This window comes from Neolamprologus multifasciatus, chromosome 22 (assembly GCF_963576455.1).
Source record: "Neolamprologus multifasciatus chromosome 22, fNeoMul1.2, whole genome shotgun sequence".
Classification (NCBI taxonomy): domain Eukaryota; kingdom Metazoa; phylum Chordata; class Actinopteri; order Cichliformes; family Cichlidae; genus Neolamprologus; species Neolamprologus multifasciatus.
Genome location: NC_140459.1, coordinates 31,160,064 through 31,185,640, shown reverse-complemented (window position 1 = coordinate 31,185,640; position 25,577 = coordinate 31,160,064). Strand labels below are relative to the sequence as shown.

Below are 25,577 nucleotides of genomic sequence, written 5' to 3'. Positions count from 1 at the left end.
AGGTCCTGGAAAGATCCCCTTTCTCCACCAGTTGGAGACTGGTTGCTGGCTGTCACTGAAATCTGTTACAAAGAGGATGCTACACCAAAAACCTTGTGACTGCTTTAGTCAATAGCAAATTGAGGCGCTTGCAGTTTGCATGGAAAATGATGACCTGTCTGCATATACTCACTAACGAAGAGGGAGAGAAACTTAAAGTACAAAACAGGAAACTTTTATTTTGACTTCAAAATCAAATTATGCCTTAGAGCAGAAACCAGTTTCAAAAGGGGCAACTTTTACTCGGAAGGCAAATGGTCACTATAGTCTGTGTACGTAGCACTTTTCAGGTTCACTACCACTTTGCAATTATTTAGTGTTTGCAGACATCTTCCACTCAATCCAGGCGTGACCTTTTCAACCAATTTCTCCCAGCAACCACTCGAAAACTCGCAGAAATTGAGGAATATTCATGTTTTCTTAGCAACTGGTGGTTGCCAACCGGTGCCTAGGCTTGTGTGACTCGTCACTCACACTTAAATCAAATAGACAAACCCACACACAGACTGGCAGTTTTAAAATGTTTATTAAAAAATAAAATAGAAAAAAAATATTTACATAAAAATGTCAAAAAGAACAAAAAGAAAAAAAAAGAAAAGCTGGGCAGTGGGTCCCTCTGGCCACTGGTGTCCATTTCGAGGGTCACTGCTCACATGAATCAGCCAGGACACTGAGGGGCTGCCATCTTTCTCTGAACAGCAGCCACCAGTTTAAAATCCCTCATTGTATTGCAATGAAGAGGGGGGTGTTAATATTACATTGCATCTACATGTACATGTGTATGCCAAAATCTCAGCGGTCCAAGCCAAGTATCCAACTCTCCTCGCTTCCTTTTCCGCCTCACTTTTAAAACCATCGGGAGAAGTCAGGACAAAGTGGAAGAGCGCGACTGAAGCTTTGACCTAATTGTTTTGACCTTCTGGTGAGGAAAAAGGAACAAAGGAAAGTAGACACGGTGAGTTGGCTACACCGGACCGCTGAGATGCACAATTCTTTATTCCATACAGACTTCCTTGGATACTGCACGTCAGTCTTTGCTGTTAAGATTGCAGGCAACTCTAACCGAGCCAACAGCTTTCCATCCCCAATTAATTTTTTTTTGTCTCAAATCATTGCTGGTTCTGAGCTCTAGAAGCAAAACGCGGCTGTAAGAATCTCAGTTTGAAAGGGTAACTTCATTCCTCTTGTTATCAAATTACTATTGGCCTACAACTGCATGAAAGTCGGTGCTGAATGTTCAATTCTGATTATTACCCTACAGACGGAAAATTATGTATAAAAAAAAATGTAATAGGGAATAATAGGGTGAGAGTGTATACGCCAGAAGACATCAAGAACTTCTCACCCTTTCTATTGGTCAATGATTTTGATTTTTCTGGTCAAATTTATTAAGTATGAAAGGAATTTGTAAGCTGGAGGTTATGATTAGCTCTTAATCAGCTCTGCCCCGTGACCCATCGGCCAAAACAGCAAACCTGCTGTGCAGTTCTGACCGACAGATCCGAGCTGCCATGGTTCAAAACAAAACAACAACAAAAAAAACAAACAACAAAAAACAGTGCAACAGCAGTGAATGCGTGCAAGTAAGAAAAAGTCAGAAATTGTTGGACACTTTGGCCCTTTGCGAAGAGCACCTGCAGAGAGCAAGTCGCTCTGTGGGTGGCGCTCGTTCGTGAACGGTCGGGCGTACGATTACCAAAGAAAAAGAAAAATTCAACTGTGGTGGCGAGTCACGAGTCTTTCTCACACACAGTTCACTATGTCACACACTACACAGACTCAGACCCGACCACTGACATTAACATCCCCCTTGTTCCTTACATTTGACTGACAAGATGCAGAAATACTGGGTCTTAAACACATCATGGCCTTCATACAAACACAAGGGAGTTGTGGCACGGGTGGGGGTCAGGGGATGGGGGCTAGAGTTTACATGTGTTGGCTTGAGAAGTCTGACAGTCAGTAACATCACTCTAGTCCAACAAGCAGTGAGTGGTTTTTTTTTTGGATACATTTTTTTTTTTGCTTTTTTTGTCAATGGGAAAAAAGAACCCCAAAAATAAAATACAAGAATTGACACAATAATTAGAAGAATCCACTTGCATAGTAATAACACCGGCGTGTGTAGTGTTTCTGGGCGAGTCACAGCCTTCGACAGTCCCCTCTGTGAGCGTGTGTATTTGTGTGGCGCGGTGTGCTCGCAGGAAACGTGGTACACACACACATACACACCCCGAGTAAACACAAAGAAAGGCATTGCAAACAATTAGCGGAAGTACCTGGCAATCGAATACACACAAGATTCCTTAATGGAATCAAAATATAATTCCCTTCACTCAGGGTCCTTGGTTCAGGAAGAAAACCCCCCCCCCCCCACCCTCGCTCCCTCCTCCTTTGTCCAGGACCACAAAAAAAGGAGAGAAACCTTATCGCTGAGCATCTAAAGTGTTGGTCTGCGCTAATTTACAGCTGCGGGCGAGAGCTGACCTCAGCCCTGGGATCAGATTTTCCACAGCCACGCCCCCTCTGACACGGCTCAGTGACTTTCTGCCCGCCATTCTTGATCTTCTAATTCAAGTCAGATAAGCTGTTGCCTTCGTGGCCCCAATGCTCCTACAAAAAATAATAACAACAACAACAACAACTTTAAAAGAAAAAATTAACAAAGCCTAAACAAAACAGGCTGAAAATCCTCCGGGTGCAGAGAGATATGGCCCAGACAAAGCTATCAGGCCAGCCTTCTTTTGCCAGCCTTCTCTCCCCAAACGACAAAATGAGACAACGACACATTCCCGTAAGAGACGCAAACAGATACGCGCATTCACACAATACTCAGGTGGCAACAAAACTTGAGCCTCTCCCTGTGCTTCAAGGATATCCCAGGGCAGAGTTTCATTCCCTCAACTTCCCCTCAGCATGCCTTAGAAAAACTGGAGCGAGGAACAAAACTTCCATAGGGATTTTTTTTTCCCTTTTGTTGCCCACCTCGCCCATTTTCAGAAAACATGTGAAGAGAAATGATCAGAAATGCCAAGATGATGCTTTTCTCATACGGCTTCCCTTAAGCAGACCACATTTAAAGAGAGGAGAAAAGAAGAGGGGGGAGGGGTCATTTCAACCTGGGTCCATCTCAACCTGATGGAGAGATGCGCACACACGCACACACACACTTTAGAGATGCTGCCTGGGGAAAGGTTTCGTAAACAAAATTTAAAAGTCTACAAAAATAAAATAACAGTATAAAAATGCCTTTACACACACACACACACACACACACACACACACACACACACACGAAATTAAATAAGCTCTTACTTTAGTTTCAAAAAGAAAAATAACATTATTGCACAAAATGGAGAAAAAAACCGTTTGTTTTTAAGTGTATTAACTGTAAAAAGGAAACCGTGGGCAGCTTGGCTGCAAGGGTCGAGATGAGGTCAAGTGAGCTTAGCAATACTGTCAACGCTAAGTTCCAAAAAAAGTAAACCGACCTGAACGCAGAGAAGGAAGACACAATACTGAAAAAAATTGGAATTAAAGTCATGCAAAAAAAAAAAAGAAAAGAAAAGAAAAAGGGGAGGGAAGGTACAGAGAGGAGGAAGATGCAGAGCTGAGGGCTGCTGTTCCATGTTGAGGAGCCCTCGGAGTAAAAACTGCTGGTCTCTGGTCCTCTTGTCTGCTTGTCCATCCTCCTTCAAGACGAACGAAGAGCCACGGCATGCAGTCGGAGAGGAGACGGAGGAAACGGCGAGGAGAGGTTTCTATCTGCTCAGGCTAACCGGCAGGCTGTCCCTCTTCCTGCGTCGCCAAGTGTTGCGGTGATGCTGCGTGTATCCACGGTTAGCCAGAACAGCGTTGTTGACCAGTGGCGGGTTGTGGAAGCCCTTCCCGTTGAACTTGGCTCCGTTCTGAAGAGAGATGGAGACGAGGAGAAGACGGAGGGAAAAGGATCAAAGCTGTGATCCCAACACATTTGTGTGCGGACTTGTCTTTGTGGTTGCTCTGTGTTTAAACATGAGCAAAAACAACACAGAAATAAATGCACGCTGGAGCTAGAAGGCAGGAACAAGCTGCCACTGCTGTGAAGAAGTCTTTGCCCCCTTCTTGGTTTCTTTTGTTTTGCATATTTGTCACATGCACATGATTCAGATCAAATACATTTTTATATTAGACAGAAACATAATATTTGGCCCACTCTTCTTTCCAGGATTAAATTCAGACATATTGGAGGGTTTTCCACCATGACTGGCCTGTTTAAGGACATGCTAAAGCATCTCAATCAGACTGAAGTCTGGACTTAGACTAGTCCACTCCAAAACCATTAAAAAAATAATTACTGGTTATAACCCCAGTGTGTTTAAGCTTCAGAAGACAAACTGATGGTTGGACATTTTTCTGGATTTTCTAGAGTTCATGGTGCTCAGTTAAAACAAGTCATCCAGGTCCTGAAGCTGTAAAGCAGCCGCAGACCATCACACCATCAGCACCATCATGTTTTGACTGTTGCAATGATGATCTTTTCTATAACAGTCTGTGTTAGTTCCACAGCTGGTGTTTGATTGGCTCAAACATTACAAAAAGTTAAACTTTTGTCTCGTCAGTCCACAGAATATTTTCAAAAATGTGGGACAAACTTTTTTTTTTTTTTTTAAGTTGGCAGCGTTTGTTTTCCCAAAGGAACTCTTACTGAGGCAAGTAAGGCCAGCAGTTCTGTATTTGTTGTTCTGGGTTCTTTTGAGACATCCTAGATGAGTTCTTGAGGCTCTTAGACTATTTTTTGGCAGACCAGCCAATTCTGGAAAAGTTCATCAGTGTTTCAAGTTCTCTTCATTTGTGGACAGTTGATTGGCTGGATTCACAAAGCTGTGGAAATGTCTTTGTGACCTTTCCCAAACTAATAGATGGCAACGACTCCACGTTTCATCCTTTGAGTTTCTTTAGGTCACAGCATGATGATATGTTGCCTGTTAAGATCTTTTAGCCTACTTCACTTTGTTACACAGGATATGTTTTAAGTGATATCTTGATTCATCAGGTCGTGCAGTAATCAGACCTGAGTGTGGCAAGTGAAACTAAATTCATTTTCCACATAATGTTAGGTAGGTTTGGATAGGTTTTTCCCCCTTAATAAAAAGGGACTGTTTGTTTTTACTCCAGTTATCTTTGTGTAATATTAAAATGTCTTTGATGATCTGAAACATTTAAGTGTGACAAATATGGGGAAAAAAAACAACAAAAAAAACAAACACCCAAAACAAAATAAACAAACGAACAAAAAAAAGCGCACAGTATTATTTGTGCTCTTGTTTGATTGAACGTTTCCAAACAATAAAGACTCACAGGACTGGACAGACGAGTCATTTCAATGCTTAAGTAAACTCTTCAGTTTTTACATTTTGCAGTCAGTTTTTTAAAAGCACTCACCACTTTTTAAACGTCACCAAAACACACGAAAAGCCAGCTGCAGATTTTGTCATATTCCCCTTTAGATATATTATGCATGTGGTATGGAAAACTATTTTTCATTTGTCTAATTTCCATAAATAGATGTCTGGCATTTGTATCAAAACCAAACCTCTTCATGGTGCATGCATTAGGAGGCGTGGCTCCCTCTGGGCAATGCAGCGGCCACATTGACCAATCATTACAATAAACAGCAGCGACCAATGCGGTGCATATGGGTGAAAGCTAGCTTGGTTTAGCATAAAGGCGGGGCACAAGAAAGTCACCAGTTTTTAAGCACTATCACAGCTGCAGCAATGTCATTAGTTATTGGAACGCAAATAGCAATTGAATTTTTTATGTAACCTGTACAGAATAATGAGAGAATAAAATGAGAAATAACAAACATGTGACATAGGATGAAGACGCTGAAGAGAGACAAGAAATGAAATGAAATGACAGAGTGGAAACCCTGTGTGGGAGACAAGGTTGTCTCGGTAGTGCATTTGAGTGTGTTTGTGGCATCCAGCGCCTACCTTATGTGTGTGGCTGGAGTGGGGACTGGGCGGAGGCTGGGGGCTGGAAGGGGCAGGGGCATGAGCATGGGCTGGGGGGTGCATGTGGAAGAAGGGGGGGAGCCCGGTGTCTATACACACCTGTCTGCCAGGCATGGAGTGCATTGCTAGACCACCGGGCAGTGAGACGCGAGCCTGGGGAAAGAGAGGCAGAATTTAAATTGGAAATCTAGTAGTTTCGTTTTTTAATCGAATACTGCAATAAAAATCTGCAAAAACCTGCACATTTTATGTCTTGTTCTCTACCCTACTGACTTAATATGCTTCATTTAGTGTCCAAATTTTAACCACTATATAATCCCATTTTACATGTAAAATTCAGGCTAATTCAGGCAATCACTGCTGCTTGTAGCCACGGCTGCATGCCTACCTGGGAACCTGGAGGCATGAGCAGATGGTGTCCTCCCATGCCAGGTTTGCCGGTGCTCATGTTGAGGCCTGGAGTTAAAGCTAGGCCAAGGGGTGGGAAAGGCGGGTAAGCTGGCAGGGTTGGTGGAGGGAGGGGACATGGCAACGCTGAATCAGAGTCCTGATGGATCAAAGCAGAGGACATTGTTAAAAAACTAGATTTCCATCTGAATACTAGAATAAAATGACAGTAAATTAAGCTGTACTACCATCAGAAGGATAAGAGGCATGTAGTTATGTCATGTGTGTGGCAACATTATCCTTTTATGCTGGATGTCAAGTGCATAATCAGAAGAAACTGTTTGGTATTTTTCAAGAACTACATCAGAAATACAAGCAGCATGTGTATTGTTACTCGTCCTGCATGGGGTTTCTTACGTTATCAGACCCAGACAGTGAGGACACTGATGAGGCGGACGAGTGCTGCTGGGGGCTGGAGATGGACATGGGAGAGTCCGCGCTGTGGGGTGACACCGAATCCCTTTGCTGCTCATCTGACCCAACACCACCTCCCAGCACACAGTTCTCTTGCTCCGACACCGGCTTTTTGGGAGGCGACACTAAAGAAATAGGATTAATGGTAAGAATATATATCAGGCTTTAAAAAAAAAAAAGCTGATGCTTAATGAGACAATTTAATAGCATCGATTAGCATCAATGGCAAAACTGCATCTATTTTGTTTTGTAACCCGATGATTTGTACCTCTGTTGTCCGGTCGCACCAAATCTCTGCCCCCCCACTTCTTAACGATCCATTCCCTGTAGTCGATCACTTCCTTGGTCAACCTGATTATCCTCCCCAATGTGCTGCAGGGACAAGATAGAAACATTTAAATAAAACAGCTCTACTCTTATCTAAGGTGTCAGTATTACTTTTAAATAGCTTGGATTCTAACCTTTCATAGTCTTTGTTGGGATATGACTGTGCAAGCGGGGAGACAGCATGACTCAGGACAATGAAGGCATAATTAAACACCTCCTTGACTTGCATGGCACCGTAGGAACCCCTTCCCACGTCATTACCTACAAGGTGGAGGGGAAACAAGAGGAAAAATTTTAAAAAGACCAATTTAACCGGTTTTAACCAAGTTTTACATTTTCTAAAATTGTTAGTGGCTGTTAGATTACTTGTTACTTAATTGCAAAATGTGCAAAGCATGACTGTATGCTATTGGAGTATTGGAGTGAGCTATATAAAAATACATGTGATTAAAGTGCACTATGCAGCATTTTGTATAATACAAGCTTTAGAAAAAAATAAACCGTCAGTGAGTGAAATGCAAAATGGGATATTTGGGCTCTACACTAAATGCCTCACTTTTCTTCAGCTTCCCTGCACCCCAATAAGCTAACGTTAGCCAAAGGAGAACACTAATCACTAAAACCAGCAAATATCAGCTCTCAACACAAATGGTAAATGGTCTGTATTTGTATAGCGCTTTACTTGGTCCTAAGGACCCCAAAGCGCTTTACACTATACACAATCATCCACCCATTCACACACTGGTGATGGCAAGCTACAGTGTAGCCACAGCCGCCCTGGGGCGCACTGACAGAGGCGAGGCTGCCGGACACTGGCGCCACCGGGCCCTCTGACCACCAACAGTAGGCAACGGGTGAAGTGTCTTGACAAGACAAAACCAAAAATAGATGGCACTCTCCCCAAAGAGTCCACACTAGCTAGCTGCTTTAGTGGGTATTTAGCGAATTGTCTAAATTAGCAAGTAGTATACTGTTAGCCAATGCTAACCAGAAAACAAACAAAAACAAAACAAAAAAAAACCTCCTGGCCAAATGCGTAGATGATTCAAGACAAGGCCAAACTTGGGATAACATCAGCAGGGTATTTTCTTGACTGACTTTCATTTCATTTGGAGAATATAATTAGACTATAAGCTAGCTCTGTTCTGGCTAATGCTAGCTTGCCTTCTAACACAGATATAAGCTGTAAGCTCCAACACTGTGAGCTATCCAGCTTAGTAACATAAGGCCAGTTAATACACATGTCCGTTTTACATATATACAGCATCTTTAGAAATTATTTTATTGTTTTAAACAAATCAATCCAGGTTTAAACTTTTACAGTAATTGGTTTAAACATATTTAGCTGCTGTGCCAGTCTTAAGACGAACACCAGAGGATACTTAAAATTAAAATCAAACATAGTATGACACACTGATGACCTCTCTTTGGATCATAAATGCCAACCTGAAAATGTAGCTTAAAGTCTTATTTGTTTAGAGACAGGTGGTATTTCACACACACCTGGAAGTAGAGGGTCCTCTATGTAGAGCATGGATGGCCTGTATCCATTTGTCATGCCCTTCATAATCTCCTCTTTGGCTATGTATGCGCCTCCGTTTTTAATGCGAATCCCTGTTTTCAAGTAGTTGAAATTACGGCCGTACAACTCAAAGAACTCGATCAGTAACACTCCCAGGTTCTCACTGGGGTTGGTGGGATCGATACGAGGATGGAGCTGAAGAGAAAGGAAAGAGACTGGATTAGGGTGTATTTGAGACAACTGCTTCACTAATAAAGACTCAAATTTTAAGTTGTCCTACAACAGCTAATAAACTACTTTTGCCACTATAAATACATACGCACACGATATTATCAAGCAGCACTACTACAACATAAGCCGCTTCAACTGTTGTGACATGACATCCCTGTACCTGTAGGAAACTGATGACCATGAGGATGAGACTGTAGGAGCTGATGCCCCCGGTGAAGACTTCGTTTAGATCCCTCTGCAGCAGAAACTGCTTCAGCACAAAGATCAGGTAAGGCAGCACTGGATACTTCTGAAAGCAAAATGCAGGTACAGATGTGGAATGAAAATGCCTGATTCAAACTATAGATTATGTAAGAAAACACCAGAGCGCAGCACAGAATCTTAAGAGTAAACGCAGATAAAAACAAATTGACTCGGGCACCAGCTACATAAATCACTCAGGAGAAAGAGGGTGTCTAATGAGATATATGTAGAACTGTGAGTCAGAAACGAGACTAGACTACATTATAAGTAAAGAGATGAAATGATGCGGCTGATAGCACGTCAATCATTATCTCACTAAGGGTGTGAATCTTTGTCTAAAGAACAGCCTAATTCATGACTCAGGGACAGGCTGGTGCTTTGATCCAAAGCGACGGTGAACAACTTTGAACGTGACGCAGTTTAATCTTGTAAACTAACTCGATTCAGAAACCACACCCCAAAAAACACTTAGAACACAAGCCCAAATGAATCCAACAAATCAATAAGTCAACTTTCAATAAGAACCGTCTTATATAATGCTTTTCCTTATATTCATCATAAATATTGTTAAAAATTTGGATGGTCAATTTTTTTTTTATTTCAGGCAGCACGGTGGTTAGCACTGTTGCCGCACAGCAAGAAGGTCCTGAGTTCAATTCCAACATCAGGCCGGGGTCTTTCTGTGTGGAGTTTGCATGTTCTCCCCGTGTTTGCGTGGGTTCTCTCCGGGTACTCCGGCTTCCTCCCACCGTCCAAAGACATGCAGCTTGTGGGGATAGGTTAATTGGATAATCCAAATTGCCACTAGGTGTGAATGTGCGAGTGAATGTGAGTGCGAATGGTTGTCTGTCCCTGTGTGTTGCCGTGCGACAGACTGGCGACCTGTCCAGGGTGCAACCCGCCTCTCGCCCTATGACAGCTGGGATAGGCTCCAGCGCCCCCCACGACCCTGAAAAGGATAAGCGGAAGCGAATGAATGGATGGATGGGAATTTTTTATTTCCTTTTTTTTGTTCTTGGCTTTGTATGATTTGAGTGATCCAAGTGATTTGATTTGAGAATAGCAGATATCCTTATACGGTCACTGCAGGCACACAGAGAAATGTTTTTTTTTTTAGCAAGTCAACGAAGCTAAATACAAAAACTTTAAGTCGTTCAATGTACGAATTGTTACAACCCCGACTTCCAACTGTCAAGCTGCCAATTGGGCCAAACTTTCTAAAAAGCTATCAATATGAGGTGCGTGTGATAATCCAGAGGGACCTGTTTTTTGATTTTCCAATTGAAAAGACAAGCTCCTGGCAGAATGTGTGTATCTGTGCCAGTGGAGCAGCAGAGCGCTGTCAACTTCTCAAATATCCTTTTAAGGAGTAAGAACAAGACTGCGGGATGCACTGAGGCACCTGGCCACCATGTGAAAATCAACTCTGAGGTGACCTTTCAATGACAAGACTGCACCGAGTCTGTCACGCCCACACGTTCACAACATCAGCTCTCTGGGTTGGTGTAGTTTGTGGTTGTCAACAGCAGGCTTTCACGCTGTGACGTGCATTCCCAGCGATCGCCGTTCCAACATGCAACCACGGCAGCGAACAAAAGCCCCAACAAAATCTGACAGCTCGCGGCAGCAGCGGCACCTGGAATTCCTTTCTCGCATTAGTTCCTAAAACCGTGACTAAAGTGGGCATGGATCCAACTCGAGCAGGAATTTCTGTGTGAAACTCACCTCTGCTGTGCAGATTTAGCAACAAGAGCTTCAGCAGGACACAGACTAACGGAGTTAAATGGGGGCTTGACGGAGCGATGTTGCTGGTTCTGTTCCAGCTTCACTTTGGACATGAGATGAGCCGGTACAAGATTGGAGTGAAGTAAAGAGTAATGGTTTAAACTGCTGGCTAGGCTATATTCAAAGAGGGAATTTCCAATTTCCAAGTTCCACCTCAGTGCAAGACAGCAATTATGTGACTCCTCCAGTATTTTTTTTTTTAATTCAAATATGAAAACATGACCTTTTCCTGCTCTCTTCCTCCATCTGAGTGTATTCCTCCTACTGTGCACTGTTGCCTTCTGGTCTAAGTCAACAAAGAAAGCAGTACCAGAACTACACATGGCCATGAAGTTTGACTTTAGACAACAAATTATAGGAAATAACTAAGTCTCCCCCTCTGTGCCTGGAATGCAAGTCCCCATGTTAAAAACAGCAAATAATATGCCTTGCTGTGAGCTAATTCATTTAGCTAACTTGTCAGTCCATCACTACACCAAACATGGTCACTCCTAGCTCCATAAAGCCACCGCCCACTACCAGGCAGCAGACTGGTGCAGTGTGTGAGTGGGGTAGTTATTTGTGCTACTGCAAAAATAGGAGAAACATCCACAGCCAGCAGCCAGCGAAGCCCCGTGAGAGTGCTTTAAGATGGAGGGGTGATCATCAAAGAAAGGTCAAACAGTTTCCAGTGACTTTCATGTGTTTTTGCTTCAAAATCCCAGCTCTGTCCGCAAATTACAAATGCATCTTCAACCAAAGCCGTTGATCTAATTTGCAATTTTAGGAACAGTGATGTCATGGGTTCTAACTTCATGCTTTGTCCAGCTCTCCGTCAAATTTTATGAAAACCGGCTTAGTTTTGTGTGTGTAATCTTTCTGACACACAAACAGATATATGAAGTAATACCCCGTCTGTATGCCAACCATGTAAAATCTCCAGCGCTGAGGGCACCTCTCACCTTCATGTAGCCTTTAATGAAGCTTGCAGCCTTGACTCCAGTCTCTACGTTAAAGCTGATGTCCACCTTGACATCAGTCCTCTGGTCGGTCAGCTTGATGATTGGCACCTGAAAGATGAAGTTACATGGATCAACAAACACTACAGTCGTGTCTTTCTGTAAAAACATGCTCACTGTGTCCTGGAACACAAAGAGGAAAAAGGGAAGGAGAAAAAAAAGGAACAACTGTCCCAAATGACAAGCTTTTAGAAATAAAAGCTAATCCAAAAATGAAAACTCAGCCATTAACTACTTATTATCATGTCTGTCAAGAAGGCACTGAAGCCTGTGGTCGCTTGCCTGGTTGTGTGCACAGCCCACACGATGACTGTGCGGGCCACTGAGTTGCTGTTTTCAAATGTATCCCTGCAGGATAGGAGCTATAAACACCTCCGAAGTAGGTGCACACATTAGCCCGAGCTGCAGAGTGATGGCTTTGACACAAAGAAGGGAAGTTGCTGTGGAACCGAAATGAGTCGGTAAGTAAAGTATGACCGACCTCGGCTGAACAGATGATGGCAAGTTTTCATTTTGGGTGAACAAGAGCAGACAAAGTACGCACTTCAGCATTCGCATCAGTGGTTTCCAAAAAACAGCAGACTATTAATCAAGAAAGAAATGGACAGAAAGTCGACCACAACTCAGGAAATGTGTCACCTGTGAGGCAAACAGATGGACAACACTGACGGTGTCTCACAGGTTAAAGTGGACATTAAAGGGAATAAGTCAAAGCTTTATACTTCTGGGCTCTGGAAGTGCACAAGAGCTTTTTGGTGGTAAATTTTGTTTGCCTGGATTTCTTCCAGCTCTCCTCTTGATTTCTCTTTACTGGAGCTACAAGCATTTATTAGTTAGTGTGAAGAACTATCATCTTATCATTAGGCCAAAGCAATCAATTACTATTTTATACACAGGGTGGAAATTTATCATCTAGTTCCTTATTGAGAAATAAGCAGTTTTTAATTTTGACATTTATGTTAATTTTCTGAATTGTCTTTATTAATCCGTCTGTTTCTGTAGAAACGTTTCACAAGTTTCTTTTGTAGAAAATACTGAGCTATAACGATACAGATGTCATGTAGAGCTCAGCTGATACAGCAGGTGATTTAACAATGTGACGTATTTGACAACTGATTTTTTTTTTTTGAGGCCCACAAAACAAACAGATTTCCATCAAGTTTATTATGGGTTTCATTTATGTTTTCCATTTTCTTCAAATACTCTTTTATGCTACTCCGGACTCTGTTGCTAACCAGGAAATTGCAGATATCGTGTCAACAAACCACGCTTTTCATTTAGCAGCCATTGTGAATGGCAATACAGTTCGATTTGCAAGTCGCCAACCTATGGTCCAACAATAAATCAGTGCGGCTCGACTAGCTAACAGGTATCTAACTAATAGTTTGGACTAATATATTAGAAAGCATTTTTCACCATCAAGTGTTAGTTTTTCTTTGTTTTGTTTTTTTTAAATAAATACCAGCCAATAACTCATTAAACTCTTCTCAACCAGCTGCAATAAAGGATCAGTTGCTGGCTGCTATGAATGCAGAAAATAGCCAATATTGGCCGATAGTATTGTCCCACCAATAAATCAGCTGTGCTCCAGTGTGATGGCCCAAATGCAATGACATGCTATAGGTGCACACAGGCACAGAGTGGAGAAGCACGACCTGCTTGTCTCTACTTACTGTAGCCTTGTCCAGCACTTTAATGGAGTTAGGGTCGGCAACTTCATGCTTGCGAAGAGCTTGTTCAAGCTCTTGCAGTGGCGGGCGCTCCCACTTCCCAGTCACCATCAGGTCAATATCACTAAGGGCAAAAAAAACATACATGAACTAATTTAAACAAACATTAATTAGTCCTAAAATTAAAATGACCTCGCAGCAAAACAAATCAGGAACAAAATTAAGTTGGCTATTTAAAAACTGAATACATTTAAATCCGGCTCTTACCTTGTTGGAAGGTACAGCCCTGTGCTGAAGCTGCCATATATTTGGACCTGGTAAAACATGGTTACAGAAGTGTGAAAATGACCAAAATCACTGTCATTCATGGCATACAAGCTGACGTGTTACAGCTCTTCACATCACATTCTAACCATAAAGGGCTTGGCAACTTGCAACAACTACACTTCTAGCTCATTGAAACTAACCTGGATCCACAGCAGGTGGAGCACCAACTGTTTGTTATTTAACTGTGCACATCTATGCATACCAGCCTTGCTCTCACCACTCTCTCCTTTAACAGCTGTACATTTTAATTCAATGATTTTATTATTTAAAGGAACATGCTTAAATTTTGAAAATTCGACTAGCGGTGGTGCTGTATATATCCAGTTCAAATGTTTGCAAACGACCAGGACTTCGGCATTTCCGGCTCCCTACTTCAGAGACTGTAAACACTGCCAAGTTAAGTACGCTGCCAAATTAAGTACACAATAGCAAAGAACAAAAATGCTGTGCTTGAGGGCTGCAAGTGAATGCTCTCCAAAGGAAGCGGAGTCATTTCCTTTTCCGTCAACGCAAAAGCACCACGACAGGCCAGGGTAAATACATGGAAATGAAAAGGGAGGCTGGGACAATCTGAGGCTTGATCCATTTACCTGACAATGTGGCTCACAGCAGAATTGGTGAAGACTGGCAGCCAACAAATCACTGCTGCGCGTGTTTTACATGATTAAGCAACGAGAGAGGCAGTGCATCAACCGCGCCTCGCTGTACTCTTCTCAACCAGCTGCAAGATCCTCCATCACCATTTCTACACCTCTCAAGTGCGAGTACAAACACTAATTTTTCTGTTTTAAAGAGTGTCTCATAACTGCTTTCCAGTTAGTTAATTATGTTCTCATTCCTTCTAAGGAAACTACAAAACAGCGGTAGTATGAGGTCAGTTTTTGTTGGGTCTGTCACATAGTTAAAGAGGAACAGTTTGGTCAAAAGTGTGAGTAAGAGATCGATGCCAATCTCACGTCTGTCTGTTATTTAGAAAATTAAAACTAGGAGTCTGTTTGTTAGCTTGCGGTTTAACAGGGGGAGGGGTGACATGTGCCAGACTGAAACTTGGACGGGCACACCTACGGTCCTGTGACGCTGCCAGGTGATTAAGTCACTAAACCTGGCCAAAAAACATCCGAGCTGACTAATCTCTCACGCCCAATCACACTTCCTGATCGCAATAACGGATGTCATCTCTTGTCCAGTGATATTTCAAATGTCATATTAATACATTTTGTCTTTACAGTTTTTGAAATTTTTGTGCCTAATTTAAGCTCATTTTTAAGGGTTGTAGCCAAATGAAATTATTCAGTCAAAAATAAATAGTTTTTAAAAAGCACTAGTCGAATTTTCAAAATTTAAGCATGTTCCTTTAAATAATAAAATCATTGAATTAAAATGTACAGCTGTTAAAGGAGAGAGTGGTGAGAGCAAGGCTGGTATGCATAGATGTGCACAGTTAAATAACAAACAGTTGGTGCTCCACCTGCTGTGGATCCAGGTTAGTTTCAAAGACTGACAGCTACGGCCCAAAAGATCAAAGGTAGCGTCTTTTTCCCAGACAGACAAAGAAAAAATAAAATAATAATTATTTAAAAAAAAAAAAAGAGGGGGGGGGGACACTGTACTGTATTGAAACTAGAGATGGCACGATACCACTTTTTTATGTCCGATACCGATACCGATATCATAAATTTGGATATCTGCCGATACCGATATGAATCCGATATAGTGTGTTTTTTTAATCAATAAAACGTTTTTTTTAATATCTTGCTGCATTTTGTATAATTTCATACTCAAGTTTAAATAAATAACAACACTAAAGCTATTCTGTTATACCTGTATGTAAAAAATACACTGCGCCGAAAATATTTCATAGTTCAGCAACACTGATCAATCTAATAAACTTAAACCTGCACCATCCTCCCTATTCTGGTATTTTAAAGAGTACTTAGCAGAAATATTAAGCAACCTAACTAATAGGGTTGCAAACTCCCAGCAAAAAAAATAGGGAACCACCCTCCACCTCATGATGCTTAATTGATGTAATCAAATTTAATTTGATGCAGGGGGGAAATGCACAAAAATAAATTATTTTTCAAGAATAATTAAATAGATTCAACATCTTTCTTCAACAGAATTGCAGACTGCACAGATGGTACCTTCCCAAAGGAAAAAGTACTATAGCTTACTAGGGTATATTAGACTTAACAGTTACTATATACAGTAATGGACTTCTATATATTTTACATCAGATTAAAACTTTGGGTGTAAGAGTCAGACAATTATTTTTAAAAGCTAGACATTTTAAATGAGAATAAGAAAGAAAAGTATGTCTTTGTGCCCCCTTTTCCCTGTTCATGCCCTATCGGCCCCCCTGGCTATACTTTGCTAGATCCACCCCTGCACAGTTACCAGCCGTCAGCTACGTAGAAAAAGATCCTGGTCTAGAAAGTAATATTAAATAAATTCTAACAACAGCTTATCAAGCTTAATAGTGCTGCTGTTGTTCAGCCGCTGGTTTCCTCTTTCTGGTGAGAAGTGGGCCAAAAACTAAGAAGAGAGACGGACTCGCGACAGAAAAGCCGATCAGCTGATCATTAAGCAGTTTCACGATTGAAGTAGCAGCAGGAAAGAGAGAGAGAGAGAGTGAGAGAGAGGCAGTCGCTCCATATATCGGTTGTTAAGCTTAACGTGGGAATGGTTTACAGACATTCAGAGATGAACTTACACTCTTGCTTTACTTCTCTCTGGGAAAACTTCCTCGGAGATGAAATGCTGGTTTGCTAGCTAGGCTACAAATACACACAGCCGCTCTATCACGTGATGCACACTGCGGCGACGTGCTACGGTTATGAGCCGAGTTACGCTGTGTAGCAAGTTTTGTGAGGAGCTTTTTTGATATTTAATGGATCGGATTACATTTTTTATTTCTCGCCGATATCCGATCCAGTAATTTGGGTCAGTATCGGACCGATACCGATACGTAATATCGGATCGGTCCATCTCTAATTGAAACATTTGATAGTTTCAGCTATGATTTAGGAACACTGACAGGATATCAGTGAAGTCTCTGATTTATGCTGATCCAAACAAACATGTGTGCGTGTGCATGCGTAACATACATCAACAGTAGGCCACAGCTCCTTGATGACCACCTCTATCCGGTTCACCACCTCCTTCCTCATAGCTGCCTCCTCCGGCCGAGGAGATATGTATTTGTAGAAATCCATCACCTCTTCGTGGAGTCTGGACAAAAGGACAAATAAGGGTTAAGTACAAGAATGAACTAAAAATAATCCAACTACGTGGTCACTGCTACTGCCGATGTATACATGTACTAACAAAGCTCATGATTATATGGACACTGCAAACTGAGAAACACTGCAACAGCTTATTAAAACATAATCGATGCCACAAGCAGATCTCAAGGTGTAATGAATATGCACCTCAGCCTGGTAGTGTTACAGCACTAATGAAAGCTTCCCTAATGAAAATGAACTTCGACTTGCAAGAGTGTCACAGGGTTCAAAACCTTCAGGAAGTGGCTTCTCATTTTAGCAGGTACCGATCGTCATGTTCAGTGTTTAATATGACAAATGTGGCAGGTGGCGGATTGTATCAGCTGTTGCTAATGAACCTCAACTCTACAAGTGATTGATGACAGCCCCCACCCCCAAAAAAGCATCACTCTGTAACATCCCGGTAAAACCAGATCACGAGTAATGCTTCTTCTCTGCACCACAGTGTCATTTGAGAAAGCGCATTATCCCAAATAAGCTGCCATGTAAGGGGACTTATACTCAGTTCCAGCTTCGTATTCTTACTCTCAGACTCCAAATTAGCTTTTCACATTTCACACATCAATATAATCCTTAATCATCTTACTCTGGTCCCCAGTTCATGCTCTGTCTGAAGGGTGAACAGAAGGTTTGAACAGCAGGTGGGAGGGGCGGGAGATGACCATATTGGGGATATCTGCTCTCACTGACATCATAGAGAGCCAGGAGTAGAAAAAAAAAAAATAGTGTGTTTAAAACCATCTGAGCCCAAGCTTTCAGGTCACAGAGGTACATAAACTGACCTCAAACTTTGTTTAACATTTCTATCATTGAAGCATTACATATGTGAGACAATGAGAAAAGAATTTTAGGTCTCCAAGTGTTTTCAGACAGTAAGTTTTATATTATATTGTTAAAGTGATTAAAATGGGTAATATTCCAGTGGAGTAAGAGTTACATTTAACAGTTGCATATTATGTTCTTTGGACATCTAGGCAAATTTGATTTGAAACCGCTGACGCCACGTTAGACTAGCATGGGCCCACTTTAAATTAGGAATCCATTAGCTAGCAGTGACCCTGTTGACTGATATCAACATACTGGAAAATAAAATGCCATTAACCAGTGTCGCTGGCCCATATGCGTCAGCTGTGGTGCTGTGCGATACTGCAAATTTTGTTATTGATCCAATACAGAGTAAATGCAGCCATATTGCAGACACTGATACGTTTAGTGCATCAAACGGCTTATGCAGTGGAGAACGCAGGGTCATGACTTATGAGATTAATTATCAATAATTTGTAAACTGAACATTTTAATTTTTCATAGATGTTTGAGATTTTTGAGGGGGTTTCTTACATTTCACCCAAAAGTAAAACGTTAACACAGTTCAGTGGGCTACATGCTGAACTCGGAGAATACAAACTATCAATCCTATTGCGCTAGTATCAATCCAATACCAGTGTTGGGGTTGGGTTATTTAGACTGATCTACCCACCTGTAATTGGCTGTGTCGCAAAAATTTTAAGATTCTTTCTTTTAATTAAAAAAACTAAAAAAAATTTTTTTTAAAAAAAGCTGCGTAGATGTTACTTTGTTATTTTATTGATCTGTTGTTATTTCTGAATCATTGCATCCCTGTTTCAGATCATAGTAATAACAAACTTCAAACAACCTTATTTTGAACTGGTGCCCTCTTTTGATCAAGAAGCTACAGCTGTTATTTCAGCATATCAAACAGATTTCTTGGGAAAATGGAGATAAATATTGGATTTGACTGGAGGATTCCCAATACTGTGATAATGGAAAACTCAATTAGGAAATCTGGTCTAATTGTAAGTCTGAAAATGCATAAATATATTTTGGAATTGCAACTTTGTAAAACCACGTTACTAAACCTGCCTGCTTCAGTAACAGTCAAACTGAAATAATTTGATATATTTGGTTTTTTTAAAAAAAAAAAAAAAAAAAAAGACAAAACATAAGTTTTTCTATGCCTTTATGAGAAGTCTCTTAGATCAGTACCAATTTAACCATCCTAGATTCGGCCATCTGTAGCCCTGCCCCATATTTTAATCACCAGGCCAAAAATAAGCCTGAACTAAAGTGGTCAACGTGCAGAGGAGCTATGCTTTGCAGAATACTCATCTTCACTGAATACATTTGGCTTGCGGAAAGACAACGGCACAACACACACCTGAGGTTTTGAGTGGAATGTGACCAAGGTTTAAGTAAAACACTGGAGGGCCAGAGTAGGCCTGGAAGTCTCCCAGGGCCGTTGTTGATATGGTTTTGTGTTTGACAGCGGGGCACATATAATGTACAGATTTCTGACCAGTTAAATGCCTTCGAACAGAGGAAGTCTGTTTGACCCATTCATTTTTTTCCCTAGGAATGCATGCCACGATGCCAGTGTGAAATACAGAACAGGGAGGGACTGTCACAATCAATTACCAGAGCCCTGAAGAAAATGCACTCAGCCCCATGGGCCCACTCCTTGGTGAAAACTGTCAGCAAACCAGTCAGTCCAGCGTGTATCCATGCTAACCGCCCAACGATTACACTCCACACAGCCCACAGTTAGAATAATAGCTATAACCAGAGCCATCCCTGACAAGCAATCTTACAGTAAACACTCAAAGCTTACAAGTTTACTCCACCACAACATACAAGTATTTTTATGTTCACACTGTTCCAGTTTGAAGTGAAACTCCCTCTCTGTGCAGAACTTTAAAGGGCACCCCTGAAGGCAAACCAAAGCAACACTAGTCGGCACACAAGCTGAAACTTGTGTCAGAAAACTTGTAGAACCACGAATTACAAGATGAAATTCACTGTGGTTTCAGAAGAAAACATTCATTAACAACTTCAAACTTCTCAGCTCGCTTAGATTTCACTGCAATTGGGAAACTCTGCATCACGCATGTGGAACTGCTTTCGTGACAAACACTGTTTCGTTGTTACAGAAGATTCCCAGATGGGTGCAAGCAGCCATTACAAATATCACAAATTCCTGCAACACATTCAGAAATTCTTCGCTCATTTGTTTCAGGAGGGCTTCTGTTAGTGCTCAGTTATACTTGAAAATCAAAAGCTATTCAGTTAGTTTTTATTACACCAACAATGCAGATATCGCAAATTTAAACAACCCTTATTTACCATTTATAGACATTAAATATTAGGTGAACTCAATACTAAGAAAATATAGCTAATCTGTTGCTAAAGCGAGTTCCTGGAAACTGATTTTAATCATACTTCAGTACTCTGGGATCCACCCTGTATGTTATGTCATATTGGCAGACCTCTACAAAGAATAACCTGCAAATAGGGAGTGCACCCAAATTAACTGAACTAAAGCACGTACCTTGCACATAACTAGTCCTTTCCCCCACAAGTTGTATCGAATTATGTTTAAAACAGTCAATACTGAGAATTAATCTCGCAGGTTTCACCTCCCACGCTCACTGTCAGATTGCCAGATTACTTTTCGGATTCACCACAGCAGATTGCTAACAGGTTAAGTGCAGTTGTCCATATCGTTCAAATTGAGCTGGTTTCAACCTCGTCAACAAAAAAATGTTGAATTTTGAAATGTTGTAAACAGATTATCATATTTAATTTCTAGTTCTGTGTAATTACATTTCACTGGAGGAATAAAAAGGTTGTAATTCTGTTTTTAAACAGTTTTTCCCGTTAAGTCCAGCCTGCATAGGAAGCCGTTGGGTAAATTAGCTTTAGGCTCCTCGTTTAGGCTAACTAACGGACTACATTTAAAAGCAGCGTATCCGGTCGGCACCTTCTAAATAAATAAACCATTAAGAAAATATACTCAAACTCGCTCCACGCCAACACATTATTCAACACTTCAGAATAAATTTTATTGCTTTACTTAATAGTTGGGCTCGACAGCTTGCTGGAATTATCGTGTTCGATAACGGACCAGTTTAACCTTCTGAATACCAAATCACGGCACTTCCGGTCTTTTTCTGGCCGTCTGCGGCTGCCTTTACGCAGCTATAACGGTTAGCTAATCAGCCAACGGCAAGAAGAAAAATGTCCAGCTTACTCTCCAGTACTCAGTGTACCGCCATAATCCAACTGCATTGCAAAACAAGAGTATAATATATAACTATACTGTTTATATTGCCAAACAGACGACAGCGTCAGGAGACGTTTGTCAACTTATTACAGCTTATTTCACCACAAATCAGCGATGCGGTTAAGTCACTCACCCGAGTACCCCTGGGCTGTACTCCCTCGTCTTCCAGGGCGTGCAAGTGCTCGCATAATTGCCATTAGTGCAGTTAGAAATCGAATAATTCATCCCATAAGTGCTCGCCTTGTTGTCACTTTTCCTTCGGCCCGGGTGGTGACTGTGTGGTTGATTAATAGGTACAGAGGGGTGAACCTGATGCTGGTTCACGCAAATCTGCTGTAACTTGAAAGCCTGGTGCTCCTGCGGGTGACGGTGATGGTAAAGGTTGACATTATTGTCCATGCTGTCTCTTAAGTTGAAGAGCAGGTTGGCACCCCCGACGTTATTATTAATGCTCCCCGTAACATTTCTATCCATAGTCCTCTCGAGTGAGCAGCTGGAGGGGGGACTGTCCGTCCCGGATTCCTGCGAAGACGACGAGGCAGATCCCGTTTTATGGGACGCAGTTTTCCCCTCACCTGGCTCGCTGATGTTCGACGGGGTTAAAGAGTTGTGTACGTTCCTGTTGGACAGTGCTCTCCCCAGCGGAGGAATCGCATTGCCGTTACCGCTACTACTGTGTGCAGCGCCGTTCGTGATGCTACGATGGCTGCTGCCGTTGCTCAGGCTTCCTGTAACGTTACCGTTGCTGCTGCAGATGCTCTTGCTCGAAGCCACGGCGGTCGCCACATTTTTTAAAACCGCGTAACTCACACACTGGTTGTGGTTTTGATTGTGGAGCTGCTGCTGAGCGGAGAGAGTCCGTACTCCCTGAGAGGTCTCCCAGACGTGCATCCATAAGGCGTTCGCAGGTCCTTTCTGTTCGGGCTGAATCCAAGCTACCCTCGGATCCATTCAACTTCTTTCTCTGGTAACCCCCCCCCGACAAGTCCCTAACTAACACTTCCGAGCCCGTGATGAACCTGCGCCGCTTCTCGGACCTTTCAAAGATCGTTACGCTGTCCGGGGTTACGAGAACAGACGCGTTTGAACATTAAACCGAATTAGGACCATTGATAAAGTGGCCCCCTTTCACACCGCTAGCTGGAAAATTCGCTAGCTGATTCCTACGGGAATTCAATATGGCGTATGCTCTTCAAAATCCACACGCATGCGTCCTACCAGGGATTTCTTAAATGATGACTGCGCCCCCCCACCCCCAATCCGCCCACTCCTTTATCGCTCCTCGGTCGGGAGACTGATGATTTGCAGGGAATAAATATTAGAATTTTCATTTGATAAATAATTCACTGGACAAACAAATGAGGTACACGGTAAACGTCGATAATGAATAAAATGACCTGGGGTCTTTCTATTTATTTTTTATTTTTTTAAATAAAGCAGGGCCTGGCAGTCCGCAGATCCTTGTGCGCTCAGTTTCAACTTCCCCGCTTTCACCAGTGGGTGGAGGAATGGATGGGTGGGTTCATAGGGGATCCCCATCAACACGAGGCCGGACAGAAGCTTATTGTTGCACAAATGATTGACTATTAACGTCCTGGACACGAATGCATGTCTTGAAATATTCACGCATTAAAGAGAAATCAGATATATAGATTTCCCCAATTTATATGTTATATACTCATTAGACTAGAGTTGGGGACATTAACAGATTTGGCCCTGCAGAATACCTGACTTTTTCCGTGGGTGATCTAGCTATGGATCCACAGCTTCCTCTGAAAGACAAAAACTGGAACTATGTAACTTTTAAGGAAAGTATAATTTACTTCAAAAGAAGATCGGGCCATGAGACTGTCGGCATCCCAAACAGTTGCTCGAGGCCACAAAGTCTGGCCCTTGAAATGCTGCTCACATACACACAGCAGTAAGCCTACACTGCAGTGCAAACACAGACTGTATATAAGGATATAGAGGCTTTTCATACGATCTAAGTACAACAACACAGTAACATGGTCCCCCCCGTCTAAGCTTCAAAGGGCCTCCTTTTCCCCCGTTTATTATTTCAGATGCACACTGCGGACCTGGATTCCAAATGTTCATTTTGAAGTGAAGCACAGCAGGTGGTGTTCATCATCCCAGTATCTCAATACTGCCCAGGCCCCACCGGTAACAGCAATTTCCCAAGCCATTAAACACTACGATGAAGGAGTGGCACCTTCTGGGATGTGTATGTATTTCTTTTTAAAGAGTATCTTGCATAATGCCTGCCCCCAACCTCTGCTACTCACGTGCAGCATGTGACATAGCCAAAGAAAATCCCTCTAGAGCAAACTATGTGTCGGCTAGGATATGCAGCTCGCCATAAAACACACTCGGGCACACGCACAGATGCTTACTCCCACTGTACGCCTGCAGAAATCCAATCTCTTCTTCCTATCTTTTCCATTTTACACTGCATGAAACACGGGCACTGACAAAGTACACTGAATAGGTTATTCCTCTCATCTCTCATGTCACGGACTCAGCTCGAGCCGAGCGCCGACACCGACTATGTCTCAGCGTGCGTGTCGTTTCAAGGCTGGTTTGCCTCATTGTCAGCTTTTATGGGATTACAACATTGGTGACAACTGGACCGTAGCTGACAGGCGCCTAAAAGATGCACACGAACACACGCACAGAAACAACACAGGAGCAGCTGGAGAAGCCACTAATATGCTCACAGGCATAACAGTAATAGGAGATAATATTAAGGAAGCAGGCAGTTGTCTGAGGCTGCATGTGGCTTGAATAGTAATGAGGCTGCAGTATGTTCCAGATATTTAACCCACATTAGTGGGAAGCTGCGCTTACAATGTCAGCAGCCATTACACTGTTTCTCCATGTGAGCATATTGCCTGTGGTGCGTTGCCCCCACTGTGCAGTTAGGTACAGTAATAACAAGGACATCACTAGAATGAACCCACTGATTATCATCTAACCGCAGAGCAGGTTCAAAACTGCAAATCTGGGCCATCGACTTTATATGCAGCCTGTGGTCTGAACCTACAGTCCAAACTGTACCACCTGAATGCAAGATGGGGGGGTTAAAAGAGTTTAAACCTAGGAGGTGTAAGTGTGTTAATATGCACCATCTACAGGTAAAGAGAACATCTTCAAACTGTTGTCCATCGCCTGCATTCTGGGTGCAAAGGAGGGATCCTGCACCATTTACAAAATCATAACCAAGGGATTTTAAGACCTCAGTAAACACAAAGGAGGACCAAGATATCATACTGCTAGTTATGACAGGGCAGAAATCAGTGCAACACCAAGTATGCTGTTTTTCTTCACGCATGACAATAAACTGGATGTTTCTGTTAAAGTTACAATGTTAAACAATTTGACATAAAACAGAAACTTTATATATTATAAAGTTCACCTGCACTGTTATACAGAAATTTTACACGAACTCTAAGACTAAGACTTCACGTTTCCTTTATTTTCAGACTTTTTAAGATAATTTTTTGTACAAAGTCTAGTCCTATCCATGGGAGGCAAGACTGGAGCCATAAATAAACAAATAAATAACCAAAGCAGCTATCACATTACCAGCTGGCTTAGGACTCCATGTTGCCATGTTGGTTTTCCCCCTTTTATAGCCAGCAGTGGCCATATTTGAAGAAGATCGCTAACTTATCAGCTGGACTTGACTGTTTTGAACCCTTTGTCATTTTCACTGTTGCTTCCAATGGCCACTCATACAATAAATGGCCTGTATTTGTATAGCGCTTTACACGTTCAGTCATCCACCCATTCACACACTGGTGATGGCAAGCTACATTGTAGCCACAGCCACCCTGGGGCGCACTGACAGAGGCGACAATAGTGACTCGTCAATCACAAGGTTGATCCAGTCATAAACATGTCATGCTTTATCCTTATTTCCCTCTTATTGGATCCACAGTTTACAAAATGAACATCTTATTGTTTTCAATAAATCTTGAAAGTAGATTTCCAGGCTGGCTGTACTTTTCACATCGGAAAGCTGTGTCCATCCTTTATATACAGTCTATGGCTTGCAAGACAGGCAGAACATGCAGCAGTGGCTTGTTATTTTACTTTTCTACCACAGCATGCAGCAGTCTTAAAGGCTGAAGGTTGTTAATGCTGCTTAGTTGTTGCTTTTCCACATTACATTAAATTATATAGCATGCGTATATTAAATATTACTTGTATC

General features: G+C 42.0%; 1 protein-coding gene across 2 annotated transcripts; it reads right to left on the bottom strand.

Moving 5' to 3' along the window:
* Window positions 1-1,205: 1,205 nt before the first annotated feature.
* tent4a (terminal nucleotidyltransferase 4A) lies at window positions 1,206-22,604 on the bottom strand. Of its 2 annotated transcripts, none has more exons than XM_085147672.1 (13): window positions 21,498-22,604; window positions 17,110-17,233; window positions 13,943-13,989; window positions 13,679-13,799; window positions 11,949-12,056; window positions 9,140-9,268; window positions 8,730-8,943; window positions 7,361-7,487; window positions 7,168-7,271; window positions 6,843-7,024; window positions 6,427-6,585; window positions 6,018-6,191; window positions 1,206-3,947 (listed from the first exon to the last, which is right to left on the bottom strand). In XM_085147672.1, exons 1-13 carry the CDS (start codon window positions 22,313-22,315, stop codon window positions 3,801-3,803), a joined length of 2,454 nt encoding a protein of 817 aa, XP_085003798.1. In that variant the 5' UTR covers window positions 22,316-22,604; the 3' UTR covers window positions 1,206-3,800. The 2 variants fall into 2 exon arrangements, with proteins under 2 accessions (XP_085003798.1, XP_085003799.1); XM_085147673.1 differs by having other exon boundaries at window positions 6,138-6,191; window positions 21,498-22,603.
* Between the last annotated feature and the right edge of the window lie 2,973 nt (window positions 22,605-25,577).